Source organism: Ailuropoda melanoleuca, chromosome 7 (genome assembly GCF_002007445.2).
Source record: "Ailuropoda melanoleuca isolate Jingjing chromosome 7, ASM200744v2, whole genome shotgun sequence".
Lineage (NCBI taxonomy): Eukaryota > Metazoa > Chordata > Mammalia > Carnivora > Ursidae > Ailuropoda > Ailuropoda melanoleuca.
The window spans coordinates 40,603,401-40,620,157 of record NC_048224.1 but is presented as its reverse complement, the minus strand read 5'-3'; the positions used below and the strand labels follow the sequence as shown (position 1 = coordinate 40,620,157).

The 16,757-nt window shown below is 47.6% G+C and overlaps 1 protein-coding gene across 3 annotated transcripts; it reads left to right on the top strand.

Annotated features, from left to right (window-relative positions):
- Positions 1–2,161: 2,161 nt before the first annotated feature.
- RNF183 (ring finger protein 183) lies at positions 2,162–16,757 on the top strand. 3 transcript variants are annotated; one of them, XM_019795904.2, is made up of 2 exons: positions 2,162–3,030; positions 14,830–16,757. In XM_019795904.2, exon 2 carries the CDS (start codon positions 14,853–14,855, stop codon positions 15,423–15,425), a length of 573 nt encoding a protein of 190 aa, XP_019651463.1. In that variant the 5' UTR covers positions 2,162–3,030; positions 14,830–14,852; the 3' UTR covers positions 15,426–16,757. The 3 variants fall into 3 exon arrangements, with proteins under 3 accessions (XP_019651463.1, XP_002915828.3, XP_034520209.1); XM_002915782.4 differs by lacking the exon at positions 2,162–3,030 and adding an exon at positions 8,987–9,333; XM_034664318.1 differs by lacking the exon at positions 2,162–3,030 and adding an exon at positions 13,910–14,110.

The window sequence follows — 16,757 nt, the reverse complement described above, 5'->3', positions numbered from 1 at the left end:
GGACCACCACCCCTGCTCATTGCTGGAGAGCATTTGATCGTGTGCCAACGTTACGATTCATCCATTAGCTACCGATGGCCATAAGGGTGCTTGCTAGTTTGGGGCTCTTACGAATAGTGCTACTTTGAACATTCTAACACTGTGTCATTTGGCGAATGTAAGCATGCATTTATGTTCGTTATATAACTAGCAGAGGCCTTTCTGGGCCCCAGGGACACTTGCTTGAGTAGACACCAGCTTTTCTTCAAAAAAGATGTTTCGGTTCCCATTCCCACCTGCTGTGTGGGGAGCTGGCAGAGTCTCGGTTCTTGCCTACCCCTGCCAACACTGTGCTGTTACACTTCGCCAGCCTCAGTTTGAAAGATGAGTGTGCAGAACGTTGGAAGTTACCACAGGCGTGTTAGCGCCACGAGCCCGCGTTAGAAAGAAGCTGCACCAACTGGTTTTGATGCCTACGTTTCTACATTTCCTCTCGACACCTCCGGCTCAGAGGCCACAATTTAACAGTAAAAGCTTGCATGTATACAGTGTTCTGTATCTTCCATGCTACTTTCGCAATCATAATTTCATCGGAGTCTTCCAATAAAATAACACTGTGAGACAGGCAGCATGCAGGTTGTTACCTTCGTCTCGCAGAGAAGGAACGCGCACAGCTGTGGCACAGCCCAGGTGGGAACGCGGGTCTTCGCACATGCCGACTGATCTTCCCGCCAGAGCCCTCTGCTTGCATTGGTGTCTCGGTGGCAGGGGGCATGACAGCTGAGGGACAGGGGCAGGCAGGAAGTATTTGTACCTATGGAACAAGTGACATCGGTTAAACCTCACGAAGAGAAAGAACGTCCAGTCCTTTCCCAGATGTGATCTCCCCAGGGTATGGAACACAGCAAATTAAAGAGCCCGGGTTTGGGGTGATGGGAATCGTGTCAGCTAGCACTGCATGACCAGACTCTGGACTCTCTCAGTTCATCCAGAAATAATCTTTTGGAAACTGGCCAACTTCACATGGCTTAACAACCATGCAAATATTGAAAATGAAGCTGCATGGCATGTTGTCCATGCTTTGCCCTAAGGGAAAAACAGGTAACAGGATAGCACCACACAGCATCATCCCATTTTGGTAAAAATAAATCCGCACATGTCTGTATATTCATCAGTAAAAGTCTGGGAAAAATAGAGCAAAATGTTAGCAGTGTTATCTCTAGGTATTGAGTTTTAAAGATGAATTTATTTCTTTCTTTATGCCTTTCTGTATTTGATTTTTTTTTTTGCAATGAAGATGGATCACTTTTATTTTTAAAACATACTTATTTTTGGAAATAGGCACTGCGTTTGCATAGTCAATCAACAGTGCAGAAGTTTATAGGATAAAACTCCTCCCACTCATCCGTGTCTGCCTTCCATCTGGCTCCCTCCAGAGGTAACCAGTGTTACCAGCATCTGGCGCAATCCTGCAGAGACACTTTATGCATAGACAAGGAAATACACAAATGTATTTCCTTTATCGCTTTTACAATCAAAAAGCAAGACTACTTTCATTTTGAAGGAAAGGTTATAGAGCACTATTTTATGATGTTGAAAGATTATAAGTGGGAGAAAGGCCACCAAACAATTCGAGTATCACATACACTTTTAATAATTAACGAAAAAATTGACATTTAAAATACTTATAAAAAGGCGTGGTGGGTTAAGGGTGTGGACTCTGACACCACCCTGCCTGGTTCAAATCCCAGGCTGCCACTTCTTTGCCCAGCTCTTGGGGCAAATGGCTTAATTTCTCTGCGCCTTGTGCCTTCATCTGTAAAACAGGAATGATACAATAATAGCACCGCCCACTGCTGTCACCAGGAATGGTACAGGATTCCGGCAGAGCCCCTAGAATAGCGCTCAGCTCTGTTCCCAAGTGTCAGGATGATTACGTTCATCTCAGTTTCCTCGTTTTTCTCCACTGGACGCTTATTACAAAAAGAGTTAAAGAATAAACCCCCGACAGATGCCTGCGTGGCTCAGTCGGTGACGTATCTGCCTTCAGCTCAGGTCATGATCCCGGGGTCCTGGGATGGAGTCCTACATCGGGGGTCCTAGCTCAGCGGGGAGGCTGCTCCTCCGTCTGCCTGCCACTCCCCCACTTGTGCTCACACTCTGACAAGTTAATAAAAAAAAAAAAAAAAAGACTAAACCCCCGCAAGAGAAGGGAAGCAGCACAGACACAGACTGCAGCACAGATGAGAGTGAGAGACCATGGGGCCCAAGGACGAGCAGAAATGATGCCTGCAACCCTGGAGACGAGTGAGGCCTCTGGTTTCCTCATTTTTTAAAAAATATTTTAATTTCGAATAATCCCTACACCCAAAGTGGGCCTCAAACTCACAACCCCAAGATTAAGTGTTGCGTGCTCCACCGACTGAGCCAGCCAGGTGCCCCTGGTTTCCTGATTTTGATCCTCAGAAGCCCATGAGGGTCCCTCTGCCGGTGTCAGCAGGGCATCATCCCAAGAGCGGAGATGGACTCTGGCCCTGGAGCCTTCTCTCCTGGCGTTTGGAGAAGGCCTTTGAGACTTTCCTGGAAACTCCTTGGACCTTCGTTGTACCAACAGCTTCCAGCAAACTCTTTACCACTGTCTTCCTGGCAGGACTTACCTGGAGACAGGCTTCAGAAGAAGTGTGACGACTTGACTCACACCAAGGACTTTCTGAGGACTACCACCACCCTGACGAGGCTGAAAGTCTGGGGATGAGATGCGTCATTCACAGCCTAGCTGGAGAAAGAACGGTCCAATCTCAGCTCCGTGTTTGTACACATAGCAGGTGGCACGTGTGGCAGGCGTGTTATTCCTCATCCTTCCGCCGAGCCTGGCCTCTGCATGGGGACTCCTAGGAGGAGGTGGCCCCGGGGCGTATGCGCACCCTGCGCACTGCCCGCAGCCGGAGGAGAGCGCAGGGCCGGGACTTGGTGGCCCTGGGTTCCGGCTGCCGCTCTGACATTTCACCTCGACCTCAGCCGGGATCAACTCTTCACTTCACCAAAACCCCTGTGAGTTCTGGGAATAACAACGCCGGGTGTGACCTGCTTGATGAGAGGCAGCATGGGAATGACTTTATAGTTGAAAGAATTGCTAGGTCTTGTAGTTCCTGCTAAGTCTGAGGTTACCTACAACAGGGAGATGGTACCATTCAGTGTTTCTAACTGCCTGATACATTCTAAACATAGAATAGTTCGTAAGGCTTCCCCACAATCCCTGGACCCTGGGGGCGCCTGGCTGGCTCCGTTGGTAGAGCACGTGACTCTTGATCTCAGGGTCCTGAGTTCCAGCATTGGGCATGGAGCCTACTTAAAAAAATAAATACAAGATTAAAAATAATAATAATAATATCCTTGCCCTCTGAAGACAAAGTTTTTTCATTAAATTTGGCACCAAAATTGACCTGGCCTTACCCTGTTTATTCTATTTTTTAAAATAATAAATTGCAGAATATTAAAGCATTTGATCCCAGGGTCCTAGCTCAGATCCCAGCAGGAGAATTACTTAATATATTGGTAAATGTCCCATATCATTCTCCTAAGATATGAAAAAGTCTGAATTCTGAAACACATCTGCCCACAAGGGTTTTGTGTAAGGGATTGTGACCTTGTAAAGCAGATTCAGATGCTGCCTGAGGCAGAGGCAGGGGAATGTCTGTTCCCAGGTGGGCATTCACCCAGCCCTGTCCAGGACATTTTCCTCCTGGGGTCACATTCTTGGCAAGTTTTCATGAGGCTGAATGTGATGAATCACGAATGTAATCAGGATGAGCCAAGGAGCATATATTGGCGATATTTCTCCTAAATCCTCAGTCTTCATACTTTCACATGTCCCCAAATCTCCTAAGGATCTTGTAAAAATGCACATAGTAGGTGTGAAGTTGGGATTCGGAACAATCTGCAGGTGATGCCTTTGCCGCTGGGACTGTCCCCAACTCTGGACAGGCCTAAGGCAAGGCTCTGAGTAATGGCAATGTGGTGCCCCACAGGGAGCGGTGCCCCTTGCCCCTGATAACCAGTGATCATCACCGGGCTAATACCTGCCTTTTCTCCTTCCTCCATGGCCCTTCTACTGCCTTCTGCTGCCTCTTCCTCCCCAGATGGGTTCATGCCGCCCTGCGCCTCCACTCCACTCCTTGGCTGGGCTCCACCAAGTCTCATGACTTCTCACTCACCCGGCCCCCCAGGTACTGCTTAGATGAGGTGCTTTTCCAGTTGGCTTACCTCATCCCCCCATGCATGAACTAAATTAGTTCAACTCAAATTCCTGAGATGCCTCACTATCTCTTCTGGGTATCTTCCTGAAAAAATTTTCCACTGTTTGCAAAGTACTCCCAAGCCTTGACCACCCAGAGACGTTGTGATAATGCATTTGCTCACTAGACAATCAGTGACCCGGAAAAGGGCCGTGGTTTATTTCATTTTTATTTCAGTGCTTGCAACACCCTGACTGATTACTTACATACCCTCCCTGCTCTCCTTTTTGAGTTCTGGATTTCCTGGCTGCAGAAAACACACTGACTTTCCAAGTGAATTTTCCTATTATGAAAGTAATACATATTCATTGATAAAAATTTAGAATAACATAAGTGAAAACAAAATGACAATACCAGCAAGCTTATCCATGTTTTGCCTTGTGGCCTTTCAGTCTTTATGTATAAATGTTGTTTTACAGAATCTGGGTCACATCATACACCCCATTCTGTAAACTGCTTTCCCTCCTCTGTTTACAAATGTTGTGATCATTTTCTCAGGTCAATTAAAGTTCTTCTGCAACAACAATTTAAATGATTAGGTAGTTTTCCACTGAATTGATGTGCCATAGCTGGGCTTTTATAGTTTTTTCAATCTTTTTTTGCTTAAAACTTCGGTGAACATTCTAATCAAAAGATACAAGCATATTGATTGTGAGCCCAATTTCAGCGCGTGTTATCTTTCATCACCACCAAGCAATTCAATTCTGACACTACCTAGCTGGAGATAGCACCAGATCCCACAGGTTAAGGGCTCAGTCCCACAAGACATTCCCACCATCACCACCACCACACAAACTTCAGACACCAGTCCCAAGTCCAGGCTGTCACCTGTACTTCTGATCAACTAGCTCTAGATGGTGGGTTCCCACGACCCCCTCCTTGAGTTTGATTAATTTACCAACATGGTTGGGGCGCCTGGGTGGCTCAGTCGTTAAGCCTCTGCCTTCGGCTCAGGTCATGATCCCAGGGTCCTGGGATCTAGCCCTGCGTCAGGGTTGCTGCTCAGTGGGCAGTCTGCTTCTCCCTCTGCCCCTCACTCTGGCCGTGTTCTCTCTCTAATAAATAAATAAAAATCTTAAAAAAAAATTTTTTTTTTGCTACCGAGGCTTACAGAACTCAGAGAAACATTTGCTTATCCTTACCAGCTTATTATAAAGGCTGCAGATGAACAGCCTGATGGGAGAGATGCGTGGGGCAGGCAGGGTATGTGGGAAGGGGTGTGCGGCTTCTCTGCCCTGGCCAAGTCTGCCATCCTCCCAGCACTGCCCTGAGTTCATGAATCAGTTCAGAAGCTCTCTGAACCCCAGCCTTTTCAGTTTTTATGGAGGCCTCGCTACAGCATGATTGATTAAATTAAGGCCATTGCTGAATGAATTCAGTCTCTAGCCCCTCTCTGCTTCCAGGGGATGGGCGTGCAGGCTGGACTGAAATTCCCAACCCCGTAATCAAAGGTTGGTTGGACTGACAACTTAGGTCGCCTGGGGGCTTTCCAAAAGTTGCCACATTCACATAACAAAAGATACCTTTATTGTTCTATCACTTAGGAAATCCCAAGGGTTTTCCAAGCTTGGTGCCCAGAATAGAATGAAGACCAAATATATGTATTTCTTGTTCTAAATCTCAATATCACATATATCTGTTGGGTACTTCCGGGGAATTATATTCTTAGGTCAAGGTGTACGAACTTCTTCGTGGTTTGCACGAGTGCTGCCAAACCAGAAAGCACAGCTTCCCAACTCTCCAATACAAACCAGATCCTTTGGGCTGAATCAGTGTCTTGAATCCCCGTGAACAGTTAACCGGCAGGGACACCGGACACTGAAATTCCGGGACTTTCCGGCCATCCAGGCATGCCTCCAGGCGTCCCTCTGTCTCTAGCTCAGAAAGAGAATTGCTTCCAGAGATCTTCCTCAGGGATTGGCAACCTCCTGAAGTCCACAGCTTTATTTTCACACAATTCTAGACTAATCTAAATCCCGCAATCATTTCGACATTTATTTTTCCAACTGATATTTATATATTGAATATGAAGGCATGCGATCCGTAGGGGAATGGTTAAGTAATTTATGGCTCATTCAATGAAATAGTATACAACCACGAAAAAACTGCAAAAACTCTTTGGGTACTAATATAGAATGCCATCTCAGGTGCACCGTTAGTGAAAAAAGCAAGGTGCCAAAGAGTGTACACCACGTGCACATTTGTGTAAAGAGGAAGAAAAAGAATATGCAGACATTTTGCCATAGCAGTTTTGTTTGTGTATCCATAAAATATCTTTTTAAGATACACAAGAAACTGACAGCATAATACCTTAATTTTCAGGGAAATGAGGTGGCTGAAAGAGAACATTTTCATTGCAAAATCAAACCGTTTACGTGCTGAATGTATTATGTGTTCGAAAATAATTTGGGGGCGCCTGGCTGGCTCAGTCGGTAGAGCACGGAACTCTTGATTTTGGGGTTGTGGGTTCGAGCTCCATGTTGGGTGTAGAGATTATTTAAAAAGTAAAATCTTTAAAAAATAAAATAATTTTGGAACGCCTGGGTGGTTCAGTCGGTCTGGTCATGATCCCTCTCCCTCTGCCTGCCACTCCCCCTGCTTGTGCGCTCACACTCATTGACAAATAAATAAAATCTTAAAAATAGATAAATGAAAATTAAAAATAAAATAATTTTATGGGGCGCCTGGGTGGCACAGCGGTTAAGCGTCTGCCTTCGGCTCAGGGCGTGATCCGGCGCTGTGGGATCGAGCCCCACATCGGGCTCCTCCGCTATGAGCCTGCTTCTTCCTCTCTCACTCCCCCTGCTTGTGTTCCGTCTCTCGCTGGCTGTCTCTATCTCTGTCAAATAAATAAATAAAATCTTGAAAAAAAAATAAAAAAAATAATTTTAAAAGCATAAAATGACGGGACGAGGGCAATTGATCAGATCACCAAATACATTTATTTACTTATTCTACAAACCCCATTTAAAAGGTCAGTAAAGGAATGTGGGGCGCCTGGGTGGCACAGCGGTTAGGCGTCTGCCTTCAGCTCAGGGCGTGATCCCGGCATTATGGGATCGAGCCCCACATCAGGCTCCTCTGCTGGGAGCCTGCTTCTTCCTCTCCCACTCCCCCTGCTTGTGTTCCCTCTCTCGCTGGCTGTCTCTCTCTGTTAAATAAATAAATAAATAAATAAATAAATAAATAAATAAATAAATAAAAAGTCAGTAAAGGAATGAAACAAGGGGATCTTGCGTAGAGGATGTGAGAGGGAACTGAAGATGAGCTGCATGGACACACTTTGGGGAGAGGGCAAATAAATCCCTTGTTTGCTTTGAGCCTCAGATTTCTTCTCTGGGAAAGAGTAAGGAAAATCACTGATCTTTAGTATTCCATGTCGCGCTAGGCACTGTGCTTCCTGGGAGCATTCACTGTAACAGGTCAGAAGCATTTAGTAAAACACACAGAAAACTGCCATTACTTTTAGTAATAGTGGCGGTTTTTTTCCCTCTCAGACTAACAAATACTAAAATAAGTGTCTTTATTTATTTATTTATTTAGAGAGCGCATGTGGGTGAATGGGGGGGCAAAGGGAGAGGTTTTATTCATTTATTTGAGAGAGAGAGAGAAGCAAGCACAAGTAGGGGGAGGGAAGGGAGAGGGAGAAGCAGGCTCCCCACTGACCCTGGGATCATGACCTGAGCCAAAGGCAGACGCTTAACCGACTGAGCCACTCAGGCGCCCCTAAAAATCAGTGTCTTATTTAAATTTGAGTTTCTGTAATCATAAATGAGGTTGAGCAATTACATATATGTTCCATTTGTACTTCTTTTCTTTTCGGTGATTTGCCTGATCCTATCATTGTAATAGTTGTAATTAACATTTACTGCGTGCTACCGTGTACCAGGCACTATGCTATGATCTCTACAAGTGCTATTTTGTTTTTTTTTTATTTTTTTATTTTTATTTTTTATTTTTTTAAAGATTGTATTATTTATTTGACAGAGATAGAGACAGCTAGCGAGAGAGGGAACACAAGCAGGGGGAGTGGGAGAGGAAGAAGCAGGCTTCCAGCAGAGGAGCCTGATGTGGGGCTCGATCCCATAACGCCGGGATCACACCCAGAGCCGAAGGCAGATGCTTAACCGCTGTGCCACCCAGGCGCCCCTGTTTTTTTTTTTTTAAAGATTTTATTTATTCATTTGACAGAGAGAGAGACAGCCAGCGAGAGAGGGAACACAGCAGGGGGAGTGGGAGAGGAAGAAGCAGGCTTCCGGCAGAGGAGCCTGATGTGGGGCTCGATCCCAGAACGCCGGGATCACTCCCTGAGCCGAAGGCAGACACTTAACGACTGAGCCACCCAGGTGCCCCTACAAGTGCTATTTCATTTAATCTGCAGAACAAGTAGATAAAATTATGATGCCAATTTTCAGGGGAGGGAATCGAGGCTTAGAGAAGTCAATTTGCTCATCTTCATTACTAGTGAGTGGTAGAGTCTGGATTGAGCAAGGACTTGACTCTGATCCCAACATCCAACTTAATTGACCCAGGCTCTTTGTGCTTATGCTTAAATAACTCTCCCTTGATTTTTTTCTGTTGGACAATTTGCCTTTTTCTTAATATTTTGCAAAAGCCCCTTGTATTTTGGTTGTGGGGGTTCAGGGTAGGGAAGGAGCTATCTGGGTTGCGGGCCAGAAGTGGCTTCAGTGATACCCTTCAAAGTAAAGCTGGGTGTGAGTCAAGGCAGTGCAGTCAGACATGGCAGGAAACCAACCCAATACAGAACAGAGGTCTGCAAGGATGAGGGACTTTGACCCCCTTCGAGAAAAAGCAAGAGTGACTCACAGGAGGAAGAGAAAACCAGAGCTCCCAGGCTGTCCCCCAGGAGCATAGACAGTCTAAAGTCATCAGGAGGAAGAGGAAAACCTGAAACAGAGCTGGCCAGGAGCTGCCAGAAGACCCATGCAAATGAGACCCACCCACAACTGCCCGGAAACCAGGCTGAAAAGAGTTAGAGCCCAGAGCACATGCAGCACGGCCACCCTGGGGACTGGAGGAGGAGACTCTGAGGAAGCAGGTAAGGAGCCACAGAGGGTCATGGGGGGCGGGTGGGACACAGGACCCTTGAGTCCTGAGAGGCACTGCTGTCAGCCAGCATGAACACTGGTCTGGGAGGCAGGGCTCCTGGGACCCAGCTTTCAAGCTTAGCCGTCCATTAGCTGTGAAGCCTTAAGCAAGCCACTTCACATGCTGAGCCTCAGCGTCTCCGTCTATACAATGGGTATAAAACTATCATGCTAACTGTGTACTAAGCACCTGCTTTGCTTTGCAGGACAGGTTCTAGATACTATCCCTTTCTCATGGCAAGCCTCTAAAATGGGATTAGCCTATTTTACAAAGAAAAATGAAGCACGGAGAGCATAAGCCATTTATCTAAGACCACACAGCAAATAAGTCTGGTTCCAAAGCCTACATACTTTCAACTCCCTATCCAGCTATCTTCACAGGGTGGTTTTAAAGAATCAGATGGCCTTGGGGCACCTGACTGGCTCAGTTGGTAGAACATGTGACTCTTGATCTCAGGGTTGTGATTTCAAGCCCCACGGGGTGGGGGTTACTTAAAAACAACAACATAAATTAAATAATCGGGCAAAAAAAACCCCAAATGGCCTTATGCAGATGGGAAAAAAATTGAAAAGGCAATCATAAAATGTAGATGTGAGTTGCCTCACTTAGGTCCAAGCCAGGACCGGAGGCCCTTTGTAAACTGTGAAGATAAAAATTTTTATAGCTATAGCTATAAAAATGCTAGTTCTTGGGGCACCTGGGGGCTCAGTCAGTTGAGCCACTGGATCTCGGTTTTAGCTCAGGTCATGATCTCAGGGCTGTGGGATCAAGCCCCGCGTTGGGCTCCGTGCTCAGTGTGGAGTCGGCTTGGGACTCTCTCTTCCTCTCCCTCTGCCCCTCCCCCCTGCTCGCTCACTCTCTTTCAAATAAATAAATCTTTTGAAGAAAATGCTAGTTCTTCATCTCTCTCCTCTTGAGGGTAAAAACTTTGGGGTGATGCTCCAGACAATATTTGGCTGACTGGGTCACAGACCCGAGGTGATGGCTTTGGGGTGGTGTCTAGGGCTTACTGCAGCTGAGCGCGCGCTGGGGGTAAGTGGTGGGAGGATAGTGGCCAGAGTTTCCTGAAGAGGCTGGACTCTGCCCTGCTGCTCCTGAAACAGCAGTGGATGTCTGCGGGGACCCTGGCAGATAAGGGCCCGGGTGCTGAGCTAACATTCCTCCTCTTGAACGGCCTTTTACAGCTTCGGCCATGGAACTTCAGAGAATGTGAGGTCTACTTTTGGGGGAAGGGGGAGTCCTTTAAGGGCAGTAATACAAATTTATTGTACTACAGTAAAGTTGAGAATTTTCAGATAAGAGAATTTAAAACAAACAAACAAAAAAACCCACCTATAATCTTACTCCCAGAGATAACCACTGTTGACATTTGGGTATTTGCTTTTCCATTGCATTTTCCATTTTTTTCCATTGCACGCATATATTGGATAATTGAATAATATCATGATATGGTTTTATTACTGGTTCTTTTTGCTTAATTGCACATCACAAACATATTTCCACATTGATAGATGTTTTATTCCATCATTAAAAAAAGATTTATTTATTTGAGAGAGAGGGAGGGGGAGGGGCAGAGGGAGGAGGAGAGAGAGTCTCAAGCAGACTCCCTGCTGAGCATGGAGGCTGATACTGGGCTCAATCTCACGACCCTGAGATCATGACCTGAGCCAAAACCAAGAGCTGGACACTCAACCAACTGCACCACCCAGGTGCCCTTTATCACATCATTTTAAAGGCTGCAGAATGTCTCTTCACGTGGTTGGAGCAGAATGCCTTTAATTAATGCCCCACTGTTGAACGAGTATGTAGTTTTCCATACTTCTCTGTTAGAGCCATGCTTCTACGGGCATCCCTACAATCAAGGCTTTGTACAGGTCCTTAATTATTTCCATGGGACAGATTCTCAGTGGGGGAACTACTGGATCAAGGCTTCAAGGCTTTTGATAAGTACTCAAGGTCTGCTTCAGACACACTCTGGAATTCAGAGCTCCTCCAAGCTCAAGGCAGAAACCTTGCTCATGGCTTCAAAGTTAACCTTGATCCTTCCTTTCTCTCAAATCTATTTGCAGGGATAATGGCAACCATCTCATAGGTAGTCTTCGTTGGGTGCCATGCTCTAAGAGCATTACCTTCAGACATACTACTCTCCTTTTCAGAAGACATTGAGGCACAGGTTAAGCAATTCAACTGGGATCACAGCCCTAATAAGCAATGCATCTGGGGTCATGAGCCTCAACAACATGGTTCCAGAATCTATGTTGTTCACTGCTTTTTGGGAAGTGCTTTTGACTTAATCTCTAAAGATGGTTTTTTTCCCATCCCTTTGATCTCTGCCATGGCCTGGTCTAAGTCAAGCACCACCATCCCAGCCTGAATGATAAAGTCCCTCGTGGTCTTTTATGTCCACTCTGTCCTTTTCAGTCTGTTCTCTGCTCTGCAGCTGGAATGGTGTTTTTATGTTATGATTATGAAGGATTTTATTTTTAAGCAATTTCTACACCTAGAATGGGGCCCGAACCCACAACCCAGAGATCAAGAGCCACTCTAGCTCTACTGACTGAGCCAGCCAAGGACCCCCGGAATGATGCTTTTATTATTATTTTTTTAAGATTTTTATTTATTTATTTGACAGAGAGACACAGCGAGAGAGGGAACACAAGCAGGGGGAGTGGGAGAGGGAGAAGCAGACTCCCGGCAGAGCAGGGAGCCTGATGGGAGCCTCGATCCCAGGACTCTTGGATCAGGCCCTGAGCTGAAGGCAGACGCTTAATGACTGAGCCACCCAGGTGCCCCATGGAATGATGCTTTTAAAATGGAAAGAGAATGAGGCCCTGCCCACCACCCCACACTCACCCCTAGCATTAAATCCAGATTTGTTCCGCAGCTTCCAGGGTCCGCCTCCACCCTCGGTCCTGAGCCACTTTCCTGCTCTAGCCACACCCACTACACCTCAGGCTTCTTTCACTTCCTGAATCTGGCTGAGCCTTTTTTCACCTTCGGGCTTTGGTACATGCTGTTCTCTTGGCCGGGAATGTCCTTCCTCCACCCTGCGTGGCTGGCGTCTTGTCATCCTCAGACATTGCTTTCAGACCGCCTCTTTGCAGCAACCCTCCCTGGTGGTCTCCTATGGAGCTATTCCCGCCCATTTTCCTGTCTTTTGTAGCATGCACGAAATTATATATTTATTTATTGCCCACTGCTCATCAGACGTCTTTCCCTCATTACACTCTAAATGCCATGAGGTCAAAGTCGTGCCTCTTTGGTTCACCATTATTCACCGAGTGCCTCAGACAGCTCCTGGCATGCAGTGGGTGCTCGATACCTTAATAACTGTAGAATGACTGCATGGTCCACAGAAGCAGGCTTTCATAGGTAAGGATCCTGGGTAAACTTTCCCAGCTTCGGCCAGAGCTGTTCCATCCTCCTTCTGCATACCTTTGTTTCCTCTTCCCTACATGGAGCAGTGACAGAAGTCTAGAAGAGAACCAGGAAGCCACGGGCAAGAGAGTGCCAGCAGGTTTTGCTTTAGGTTTCAGCTCAGGGCAGATGGTGTCCTAGGAGGTGCACCAGGGAGACTTGGTTCCCCCAAACCCCCCGCACGCTTCCTGGCTCCTGTGAGAGACTCACGGCACGAGGAATCCCCTGATGGGTGATCGGGTGCGAACACTTACTGTGTGGTATTTTAATAACACACATCCAGTGGGTGATACACTATTTAGCTGGGGGACCTTGGGTGAGAGCCACGTCTTGCCTCCCATCTGCAACGTGAGTGGTGAGGATGGAGAAGCGGTTTTTCAACTTTTTTTGTCCCCCCCCCCCAACAGCTCAACTCTTCAACTTATTCAAGTGATTGATAGGAGAAAAGCTAGGTGTTTCTGGTTGAAATGGGGAAGTGGGGCTGGAACTCTCCTCCTTCCCAACTCCCTCTTTTAAGACCCCACGGGTGGCGAGATGGCCAACCTTTAGACTAAGACCTTAGGGGTCACTGCCGGCCAGGCTGACCGTGTTCTAAGAACAGAGATGGTGGCAAGACTTGCAGGTTACAGCTACTTGGGCACATTCAATGATCAGAAAGGGCGGGTGCCTGGCTGGCTCAGTCGGAGGACCAGGTGACTCTTGATCTCGGGGTCATGCATTTGAGACCCACGTTGGGTGTAGATGTTACTTAAAAATAAACAAATTTGCTGAGTCTGAGGTGCGGATTTTAGGCTGTGTAGCAGGTAACTTCACAGCAACCGAAGTGCAGGGTGGGCAGCCCCTTCGTGTGAGGTTTTAGCCATTTTAGAAAAGAAGTGAGGGCCCAGGAGAGAAGCCCAGAGGCTCACTTACCCTCTCCACAATCTAGAAAAAGGAAATTGCCACCCCTACATTCCCAGGCCATGGATCCCAGGTCTTGAAGAGACCAGCCACAATCTTGCAGGTGTTTGGCTTCCACGGTTGGTTGCTTGCTACACCCTGGGGGAACTCTGGTCCTCCACCTCCCCACCCCCTCCACCCCGGCAGCTCTGTGGCCTGTGCCGCAGGCAGGTGTGCTCAAGAGGCTGCAGCCTGGGCCACCTGGCAGCTCCTGGTGCGGCGTGTGTGCTGCCATGGAGACGGGCCCCGGGGTTGGTGGCTGGTGGAGAGAAGGCAGTCTCCCAAAGCTCTGTGGATTCAGGAGAGGGAGAGACTGGAGCCTCGGGTCCTTCAGGTAGTCGGTAGACCACCCTAGGACCAAGGAAGCCCAGGTGAGTGCCCTGGGATTTCCGGGGACAAAGGGTGGGAGGAGGAGCCAGGGGAGGCCAAGTATTGGGAGGTTCTGGAAGGGCTGATCTGGGGACCCGGGCAGGGGAGCCTCTCTAAGCTTCCAGGTCAAGGGGAAAAGCCTTGCCAGGGACCTCTTTGCCAGGCCAGTACAGTGCACTGCACAAAGACTGGGCAAATGGGCTCTGGAGGGTTGGCCCTGTAGCCCAATGGATGGAGGGAAAGAGGGCCTGGCATCTGTCCCTGGAGGAGGGACAGACTGGGGAATTCACAAAGGCCATCTCTGCACTAGTCAGGGACTTGAGACAGCAGAGAAGGAAGTATTTGCCTTACAACATAAACCACTAACGGGCTCCCCTGCCTCTCCCTGGAGTCTGAGAAGTCAAGGGCAGTCACATGGAGAAGAAGGAACATTTTTTCAACTTCGCAAGAGGGGGTGCAGTTCCCTCCAGTAGTTCATTAGTAGTGGGATGACTCAGGCCTTTGCCCTGATGGGGGGATGCTGCTGGAGCACCAGACTTGACTCTACGGCTTAGGAACTGGGCGATCTGGAACAAGATGCTTCCTCTTTTGAATCTAAGTGTTTCATCTGTGAAATGTGGGTGGTGGTAGGTTTTAACAAGGCACAGAATCCTTAGCCTAGGACCAAGCACAAAGATGGAGCTCAACGGGTATCCCTTTGCTGCTTTTCCCTTCCTGGCAGGCCTCCCGGTGTCTCATCTGAGGATGGCAGAGCGGCAGGGCCAGGAGCCTGAGTGCCCTGTCTGCTGGAACCCCTTCAACAATACATTTCACACCCCCAAAGTGCTGGATTGTTGTCACTCCTTCTGTGTGGAGTGCCTGGCCCACCTCAGCCTGGTGACCCCAGCCCGGCGCCGGCTGCTGTGCCCACTCTGTCGCCAGCCCACTGTGCTGGCCTCCGGGCAGCCAGTCACTGACTTGCCCACAGATACTGCCGTGCTCACCCTGCTTCGTCTGGAGCCCAACCACATCATCCTGGAAGGCCACCAGCTCTGTCTTAAGGACCAGCCCAAGAGCCGCTACTTCCTGCGCCAGCCCCGGGTCTATACGCTGGACCTAGGCTCTGAGCCTGCGAGCCAAGCGGGGCCCCCCCAGGACATGGGCCCTACCACCAGCTCTCTGCCCATTCCCATCCCCAGACACTACTCTCTGAGGGAGTGTTTCCGCAACCCTCAGTTCCGGATCTTTGCTTACCTGATGGCTGTTATCCTCAGTGTCACTCTGTTGCTCATCTTCTCCATCTTTTGGACCAAGCAATTCCTTTGGGGTGTGGGGTGAGCAGTTTCTGGACAAGGAACCAAGCCTTTAAAAATTATTCTTTAAATTAAAAAAAAATTCTTATTAAGTAGGCTCCATGCCCAGCGTGGAGCCCAACATGGGGCCTGAACTCACAACTCCGAGATCAAGACCCAAGCTATCAAGGGTCACACGCTTAACCAACGGAGCCACCCAAGAGCCCTGGAACCAAGCCTTCTTGACTGCTGCTGGGGATGGGGACGGCACAGCCTCGTTTGGGGTTATCTTCCTTTGTAGTATTGTTCATTTTTACAATCTATCAGTCCACGTGTTTGCTTCTGGAAACAGAGACCCCTACTATGATGAGAACCTCTGAAAGCTAAAAGTCTGGGAAAAGATGTGGAGAGACCTCTGGGTGTGAGCCACAGGGCCAAGGAAGGGCACAGAAGCAGATCTGCGATTATAGGGCTACGGAGCAAGTTGTGCCAAAGGGCTGGACCACGCTAGCCCAGAGAGAAAGTTGCATTTCTCAATGGAGTTGCTTCAAACTCAGTTCACATCTGAGTTGCTCTTTTTATTACACGTTGCTAAAATTTTGCAAAGTGAGCTTCAATTCTGTGAGCAAATGTGTACGCCTTCTTTCAGTTTTCTCTTTGAAAGTCTTGCCACCAGTCCCAGGAAAAATGGTGCGCATTCATTAATTCACACATTTACTCATTCGACCACCAATTATTTGGCCAACGTTGTGTCCGAACTAGGGGAAGAGAAGGGTGGGGTTATCCATGGGTGACACAGAACCTGTAACAGCAAGGAGGCCACGTTCACTCAGCTGTTTCTTGTAAAAGGCCACCTCTTGTCAGTATGTGTTTTATGGAGTGTCAAGAGTATAAAAGTTTAAAGGTGAAAAGAAACCAGGGTCAGTGGATCAAAAGAAATCTGGGATTTGGAGAAAAGGTGTTTATTCCTCCTGACTATGCCTGGATATTGGGTAGAGTGGACTCCCCTCCTCCAGGCAATGGAATTCTGACCTTGACAGGTAAAGCAGAAGCCCTGGACAGAGGAAAAGACTTAGCGTCCATCACAGGCCATGCAGATAGGGGACCCTGGTCTTCATTTTACGTGACAGAACCTGAGAACCAAGGCAAACTAGATGCTTTGGCTGATTCCCCAGTTTTAATACTGCCTAGTGGCCCATGGCTCTGGAACAGTCTCAGAGTGGTTAAAACACCATCACAATTATGAAAAGATCTTGATTTGTAGAATAAATTTTCAGAGGTCAGAAACTGAGTCGGTTTTATTTGTTCTAAAAATTTTGTGCTTAATGGAACTAGTTTCTATAAATTCTTAAGGGATCTTAATGTACGAGATATTCCA

What these genes read in the sequence shown, in the direction of transcription:
- RNF183 (XM_002915782.4), top strand. Translation starts at nt 9,219, where the DNA reads ATGCAAATGAGACCCACCCACAACTGCCCGGAAACCAGGCTGAAAAGA. An exon ending in AGGAGACTCTGAGGAAGCAG is followed by an intron (nt 9,334 to 14,829) that starts GTAAGGAGCCAC and finishes CCTTCCTGGCAG; the next exon opens with GCCTCCCGGTGTCTCATCTG.